The sequence below is a fragment of the Engystomops pustulosus genome, chromosome 3 (genome assembly GCF_040894005.1).
Source record: "Engystomops pustulosus chromosome 3, aEngPut4.maternal, whole genome shotgun sequence".
NCBI lineage: Eukaryota > Metazoa > Chordata > Amphibia > Anura > Leptodactylidae > Engystomops > Engystomops pustulosus.
This window is the reverse complement of record NC_092413.1, coordinates 151,337,527-151,345,922: the sequence shown is the minus strand read 5'-3', so window position 1 is coordinate 151,345,922 and position 8,396 is coordinate 151,337,527. Positions and strand designations below refer to the sequence as shown.

Here is an 8,396-nt window from a genome sequence, read left to right as displayed (position 1 = left end):
TCTACATATCTGTCTACATACAGATCGATCTACAGATCAACCTGCCTGTAAGAGTGATGTAACTGCATTATTGATCTGGGGTGATAGATAGATAGATAGATAGATAGATAGATAGATAGATAGATAGATAGATAGATAGATAGATAGACATAAACAGAATACATAAATGACAGATAAATAGACACACTAAACAGATAGTAAGAAGTAGTAAGAAGTTAAGCTCCAGTAAATGATGAGGGTTTGTTACTTCCGAGTAAAGATGTTAATGTGTTTATTGAAGCAAGTGGTTGCACCTCACGCATTTACACAACAAAACCTCTAAATACCTGGCGTTAGGTGCAGGTTTCAAGGAGAGGGATATTCAGCACTCACTGACATTTCACACTTAGCAAATCCTTCATTTTTACTTAGATATAAAGCAGTTAGCTTTAGGAGATAATAGATAAATAGATAGGTAGATAGATATTGTAGTTACCATTGGTGCCCTTATAAGAAGGCTTACCGTGGTGAAACAATAAGGATACATTTCTCAGGGGTCATAATTTAGCCTCCATAGAAATGGTGAAAATATGTTTGTAACGAGAGAATGGGTGCAAATTGTTCTATTAACGAGACATTGAGCTTCTATAATGGGTTAACAGAATAAAATGTCCTCTTGGGTGAAATAAAATAACACATCCATATGCCATTCTGTCTCTTCCCTCATTAGGCAGCACTGTCCACAGGTTGTTATATGGAGCAGGTCAGGTTACTTGCTCACACTTTGTGGATGCTACATAACCCAGGCTTAGTGATCCAGAAATTATACAGTAATAATGAGATATAATGAGGCACACGTCTTCTGCCCTCATCCAAAGACTGGGGCTTGGTATAATTTCAGGAATATCTTCCTCACAAATCAATTATTTGCTCAAAATGAATGTTGCAGTGTATTTTGCATCGTGTATAATATGAGTTTTTTATTGCGAGTCGATTATTTGTTTATCTGTTTATTGTACATTATTTTTATTATTACAAATCCCTTGTATGTTTATTGTACATTCAAGATATCATTACATATCCTTTAATATTACATATATTTTGCATGTTAATTGTATATTATTTTTATATTTAAATATTGTTTGTTTATTGTACATTTATTTAAATATTAAATATCCCTTTTATGTTTATTGTACATACTTTTTATTCTTTCATATCACTTAAATGTCTATTTAATTCTTTTTAGTATTACACAAGTATGGTTATTGTAGATACTTTTTTATTACATATTCTCAGTATATTTATTGTACATTCATTTTATTACATATCTTTTGTATATTTATTGTAGATTAATTTTATTATTACACATCCATTGCATGCTTATTGTGTATTCATTTAACTGTTGCATATCCTTTGTATGTTTATTGGACATTCATTGATGTTTATTGTGTTGGCCAGTATAAATGTGTGTGTGTTAGTATCTGTAATCATACAGATGTGAATTACATTTACAAATAAACATACAAATATACATCAACTCACACACACATAATATGTATATCAACCAGGTCATTTATTAGTAACAAAGCCCTTTAGCACAGGGATGCTGATGAGATGTGGGTGGGTTTACTTTGCATATTCATGTGTGGGAGTGGATGGCTTTGATATGTGTATTATGAGTTTGCTGATGTCATACATTTGACAGATTGGCATCAGATCAGATTGGTGGCTTTAGAAAATCCCAGGGGCGTTGCTGGAGCTTCCTCACGTTAGGACTGCCTATTTCTGCCCTACCTCACTCCCATTTAAAGCTCAGTGGGGCTTTAATGAAAACGTGTCTGCAAATAGTCATTCAAGAAAGAAGATGGTAAGTGACTGCTCTGCTCCTAGCTGTGTTCAGGAGATTCCCTCTCCATTGGATTTTTATGGATCCCAGCACATGTAACTGGGAAATCTTCTGCAGAAGTTATGATACTAGTGTTAGAAGCAGGCTACGATCTTCTGAGAACTCTTATCTTGTATCACTACAGAGGAGATGAGATTAGGGTTTAGGACATTAGTCTGAGTAATTGCTATGTATTAGTAGTCCTGTGGATTATCTGAGTGTAGTAGTGACTGTGTCTTTGCTCCAGGGACAGCTTTGCCTATATAGATCTGTAGTGATAGGTGTGCAGTGTTTTGACATGTGCTCTTAGTATTTGAGGTGGAAGTGAATTATCAGCTGATCTAAATCTCCATTCACACAGCTGAGGCTTTGCTTCCAGCAGGGTAATATCTGCTCAATAGCCGCAGAGAATTTGGCTTTACCTCCCCTACAGACTGTAGTCTTTGTTGCAGCACAAAAGTCTGATTCTGCCATATCTAATAGAGTTCTCCTCCTGTGCTTCTTCTACAGAACACCATTCTGGCTTGCCAAGACCAGTACTTTGCAGGGGGTCAGGGCTATGACTGCCCATACTTCTCCTCAACGTCAGGGGCCAGTGTTGATGTTTCCAAGGATACTTGGGACTCTCTCTGGACTTCTGGTCTCCTGGACAACAGATCAAGCAACCAAGGTCCACAATCCCACGGTAAGTCCTCTCTTTAGAATCAGGCATGTGATGTACAGTAGGTATTCATTCATTCGGAATATTTCCTTACTCCTCTTTAACTGAATAGTTTAATAAAATGTTGTCTCTCCTGCTTGTCTTTCCAGGACAGTCCTATCTCGGGTGCACTCTTCAAGATGATTACATCTGGGGGGATCAGCTATCTAATCAGATGTTCACCAATAAACAGGTAAGCATTGCTTTCATCATCTGCTCTCACAGGGTTAATAGTAGATCCTTGTGAACTGCATGCAATGTATTCAGAGAGCTCCAGTGATCATTTCAAAGTGAAAGAGCTCTCAGCAGGGGGTCGAGATCAGCAACTACATAGAGATACTTTTCTAGAGCTGTCAGTGCTTACTTTACCTGCATTGTCTTACAGCTCCAGGATACTCTAGTGCAAAGGGAAGAGGAGCTGGCACGTCTACACGAGGAGAACAACAAGTTAAAGCAATATCTGAACTCCACTTTCGTGAAAGGCTTGGAAGAAAAAACCAAGGTGTGTAATTCTGTCCTTCTACCACTATGCGAATAGGAATATCCCTCTATCAGCAATATTGAAGGTGTTAATGTGTTAAGTAATTTGCTACATAGTGTAATGAACACAGTGCTAATGGCTAGATAGGGATCTGCTGAGATAAGGAGACATGGCCACGTGTGCTGGATGCTAGTAAATCTCTCTACTATGCAGATTTAGATTGCTGTACAGCCAGAGGCGACTTTTTGTTGACAGCAATCATCAAGTCCAAAGCCTTGTCCTGCCGCTCGCTGAATGTCTTCAATTGTTAGTACGTGCAGATTGCACCCTTACCTGTGCTGAACCCCCTGCGGTGCAACCACTTACATTGTGCATTGTTGTCAGTGTGCTGGAATGTCAGACTTTGCGCATGATAACCTCTATACTAATGAATGCTCCATTCCTCTACCCACTGAGATATGCTGCGGTTTGTAGTTCCACATTTCCTTGTATAACCTGCTATTCATTCATCTTTCAGAAGTTGCTGTCTAGAGCTAGTCTAGGAGCTCCCCTGAAAAGAAAATGCAGAATTAGCAGTCTTGCTTCTCCTGAGACCTCAGCTAAGAAGGCCAAAAGAAATCTGTTTAGCAGCTTCACTGCCTGTGAGAATCAGTCCAGTCCTTCCATAGAGAAATGGGTTCTGCAAACTCTTGGATTGAAAGATGCCAACACCATCGATGACTCAGCTTCAGCTAACTACAGTGCCTTATCTACAGACCTTCTCAGTACCCTGCCAGGAACCAACTATGGAAATGTCCAGGACTCTCCATCTTCTGGATACAGCACAGTCCACAAGACCCCAGTGCACAGCAAAGCTGGGAGCTCCTGCAGCCACGACTCTCCTTACATGGCAGACTACTCTCCATCTGCCTCCAGCTCTGCTTCCCAGGACAGCAGTGAGCAACTGAGTCCCTTTGGCTCTCCAATCTACTACACTCCCGAGGTTTCTCCCAACAAAACGGATGTTGCCTTCTCCACGTCCTTGAATCCTCATTGTAATGTGAAGACCCACAGCTTCTCCAATGGCCAGGCATTTGTAAGAAGGGACAGTGAAGGAGGCTGGAAGTTTACATGGGTGCCGAAACAGTCTGAATAAGCTCATGGGCACCATGTCTAGAAGTTTACAGAACATTTTGCACTTGACTTGCTCATGAGAACCTATGAAGACCTCCTCAGGACTCAGGCGTGATACAATCCTTGTAGTCAATCTCTAAACTTTTTGAACTGGGTGGTAGTATGCTACTGTGGGGGGGGGTCCTCCTTCGTTTGCATGTAAATGTATATATGTATTATATTTTTTCCATGAAAAAGATAATATTTGCTAACAGTATTTATTTCTGTTGGGTTCCAAGTGCAATTAATGCCAGTGCAGTTCTACTGACTTAGTTCTTGATTTGCACCTCTTTGTCCTGCTGCCTATATGAGATCACTGCCTTGTTTAATGGTACTATCAATATAAGAAAGTCTTGATAACACTAGCCACTGCCTTCTGCACCAGCTGTGCCATTCTATATTTCTCACTGCCAGGCTGGTCAGAAGGGCTGTTTATGAAGACAGGTGAACAAATATTTTTGTTGTCATGATCTATAGTTAACAAAATGAGTTCCCCTTTAACAGGACTCAGTAATAATTGTACCAAGGTTATTTATTTACTTCCCATTGCATTAATGAGGACAATCACTGTCTAAGTGTATGTGAATAAATCTTTTAAAAAATCTAGAGAGCTTTTGTTTCCCTTCTGTACTGTTTTTCTATAAGCAGATAAGTCTGTGTTACTTAAGAGCCTGTTAAAGAAATAGAAAGAGGAGATTCACAATGAGTCTGCTCACATACACAAATGCCCCAATGGAGTTGCTGGGATTTGTAGTTCCACAATACATATGAGTATAACTGTATAGACCTAGCTAAATAGTGAAACATAAATCCACTATGCTTTGGACTTCTCTAACTTTACACTCAGGTTTCATTTTTCTCACATTTATGGTTGTCACAACACAACCAGACACTAAATCTTGTGGTCATTGCATCAAAGCAATGATGCCTTTTTATAGGGCTGTGTCCCTTCAAATGCCTATTTTACTTAGTTCAGTAATGTTTTATTGTGTGTGTATGTGTTCCACATTTGTGGCTGTCTGATGACATCATTATTATTAATTGATTATTAATATTCTATACTAATAATGACTCCATGTCTTGGATTTCATATAATATATAGTATTATTTTTGTCATTAATTATAAAAAAAAGGATCACAAGTACATCCAAACTTTTGGCTCACGGAAAGTTTTCTAATTAATATGATAGCTTTTATCTTTGATGGCTTACCTCTAGAAGCATTGATTGTAATTCATAGCTTTGCAGACAACAAGTTATAGACATTTTGCTCTAGATCATCATCTTGTGAGTGTTCATGGATAAAATCTATTGCTCTGCACCTGAGAATTCCTGACTGTTCCTGTCTATCTGTGACAAAATCTATAAATTGCTTAAACATTAGCCTATGATTTATTTTGTTTTTTTTACAGACTTTTCTTGATTAAAAACTTTACATCATCATCTCCAACAACAACACTTGATCTTGACAGAGAATGACTAATTTGTACAGACAAGACATTTTAGGCTGATGGCATAGATAAGGCACTCAGTACTACCTGGCCTGTGCTTAGAGTACTGCCTTCCCTGGGGGCCCCAGTGGATACAAGTCCCAGCTGAACTCTTTCCTAAAAGTAGGCACCAGACACTTCCAACAGATGTTTTAACAGATTGGAAATGTGACCTATGTTCTCACCTAGTGCCCAGCTGCAGACAAAATAATAATTTTTCCTGTATCGGTGTTGTATAGTCAGTGATGAAAGCATATTCTGGCTCAGCACCAGGGCATGGACACATTGGAAAAACCCCACAACAATAGTAAATATTTTGTAACAATTGAGACGGTTCTATGGAGTATAAAACAGAATAATTGTTCTGTAATATATACACATTACAAAACAATTTGGTAAGAAAATCTAAAATATGTGAATATAAAATAATGTCTAATAGTCTGTTATTGAGCGATAAATTTGCCCTTTCATTTGGTATATTCACTAGGAATCCATTGAGTTGATGGCAAGCCCAACATATTTTGCAGTCCACTTTCAGAAGTCACATGAATTTCTGCAAGAAATCAGGAGGTCCTACTGTTTAGGAAGAAGTTGGTAAAGTGCTTTTGGGAGAATATGGTAACTTTGACTCTTGTTGACCGACCTCCAATTAAAATATAATAATATAGATGATAGACTTGCGCTTTATTGGTCATCTTCAGCTTCCCCAAGTATGGTTGTGAGAAGCCACATCTTGTATATCCTCTGATGAATGCTTTGGCTGCTTCATTTTAGCTGGCCGCTGGGGTCGTAGAGCCAAGACAGCCATAAATAAAGACTTATAATATATCTCTGTGTTATTATACTGCATATGTGTTCACAAGAAATTAAATGTAACTTTTTACACATGATTATTGCAATAGAACATGAGTAACATAAATGTAGATGACATATGATGATGATAATAATACAACTTTATGAATAAAGCACCATTATATTCCACATCACTTTACAGATCAGTGGGTACATATACAAATAAAACAAGGCATCATACAGTAACACCATAGTTATATGAAACAATAGGAGTCATATCTATATTTGTAAATACAAACATATGGGGCTGGTCTAAAGAGTTTTAGGAACACATAAAATTCAGTTTAAAATAGTCACATGAGGCCTTTTGAAAAACATATTTTTTCAGCATTTTCTGCAAATTTCACTTGTTATTTTATTGTGTTTTATGTAGCAGTTACTAATTATGTTTCAGTATGCATATACACTCATTTTTCAAGCCCTAGGAAAAAGTCTAGTGGGAAAATGCTGGGAAAAAAAAAATAAACAAAACAAAAAGTTAATCGAAATGATTGGTAGATATGAAAAAAATACAAGCATTTTTTCTTTTTTAAAAGCTAACTCAATTTTTCTTTTTCACAAATTGTGACTGTAACAAATAAATAAGATAATGTTTTGAAATAATATTGAACATATAAAATTATACTTAAACTGGTATAACTAAAATCAAACAAATTATTTAACGTCCTAAAACCACTAGACGGCTCTTGAGTGCAATTAAACAGTTATTATTTAGATGCATCATTATTGATATGATAATTTTGCTTTAGAAATAGGCCCCTCTGGGTTGTGTTTTCACAAGAGCTATTGTCTCAAGATGTGCCTGATTTACATACAAATAAGACTGGTCAGTTGGGTTGAGGTCACAGACAAGTTTCTTTGAAATGGTAGAGTGCTAAGTCTCACCTCATATTTTTATGCCTTTTCTAGAAATACAGGTTGTAGAGTATTCTATGTATAGGGTTATGCACATAAGGATTTTTACACTTAATAACTAAAATCTCATAAATAATATACCAGGACAAGGACTTGTCATTGATCAATAAAACATGGGACACTGGAGACAGTAATTGTAATTGCATTACAATTTTCATTATTTTATACAAATGTAAACATTATTTATAGAATTTTTGTTTGTTCAATCTGTTTTTACTGAATGATGTTCAGAGTTCTTTGCATTTGTACATTTTCCTTAATTTCGGAACACATTGGGACATATTATTTTGCATAAAGCAGAAATCTGTTATAATGTGTACTACATTTATCAAGGCTTTGAGGCAGTTTTCAGATACATTTGCTAATGGTAGGACAAAAGAGACGAGATGTGGCTTAAAAAAAGGTGGCAGGGTAGGAAATGTCACCAAAAGTGGGCCAAAACCTGACATTTTTTTATGCCAATTTTTTTTTAAGTCAACCAATGGAAAGTTAGGAGGACCGTCCTAAATTTATCACTGGAATCGAAGCAGTTTGATAAATTTGGAGCAGCAGAATGAGGTCTAGTCTAACTTTGCACTGTGTAAGTAGGAGTAGATTTATCACAAGTGTCTTAGGTAGACAGGAAATACACAACTTAGGGTGGTCCCCTAAATTCATTCTGTGTTTCTGCTGGATTAATAGGTCACAACACAGATCTACTGATCTACACTGACATACTAAGTTCAGTTCAGCAGTTATAAGTTCAGGTTTTAAGGTTCAGAGCCGTAAATCTATAATGCGCCTGCATATGATGAAAACACTGTCCTGAAATATCCAGCCAACAGATGGCGGTGGACAGTTCTATGCCAGATGAGAATTGTGATTTAACTGGCACCTGAATGGATGAAAGCTATATCTAGGGTGGAAATATTACATGACAGTTCCTGGCATACATATTTATCAG

General features: G+C 37.1%; 1 protein-coding gene across 1 annotated transcript; it reads left to right on the top strand.

Moving 5' to 3' along the window:
- The first annotated feature begins 1,710 nt into the window (after positions 1-1,710).
- GMNC (geminin coiled-coil domain containing) lies at positions 1,711-4,803 on the top strand. The gene is made up of 5 exons (XM_072142585.1): positions 1,711-1,846; positions 2,375-2,549; positions 2,675-2,757; positions 2,950-3,066; positions 3,563-4,803. The coding sequence occupies exons 1-5, from the start codon at positions 1,844-1,846 to the stop codon at positions 4,178-4,180; spliced, it is 996 nt and encodes a 331-aa protein (XP_071998686.1). The 5' UTR covers positions 1,711-1,843; the 3' UTR covers positions 4,181-4,803.
- Positions 4,804-8,396: the final 3,593 nt, after the last annotated feature.

Excerpts from the sequence above, each read along its gene's own strand:
- GMNC (XM_072142585.1), top strand. Across the intron at positions 2,758-2,949 it reads AGATGTTCACCAATAAACAG|CTCCAGGATACTCTAGTGCA; the intron begins GTAAGCATTGCT and ends ATTGTCTTACAG. Across the intron at positions 3,067-3,562 it reads GCTTGGAAGAAAAAACCAAG|AAGTTGCTGTCTAGAGCTAG; the intron begins GTGTGTAATTCT and ends TTCATCTTTCAG.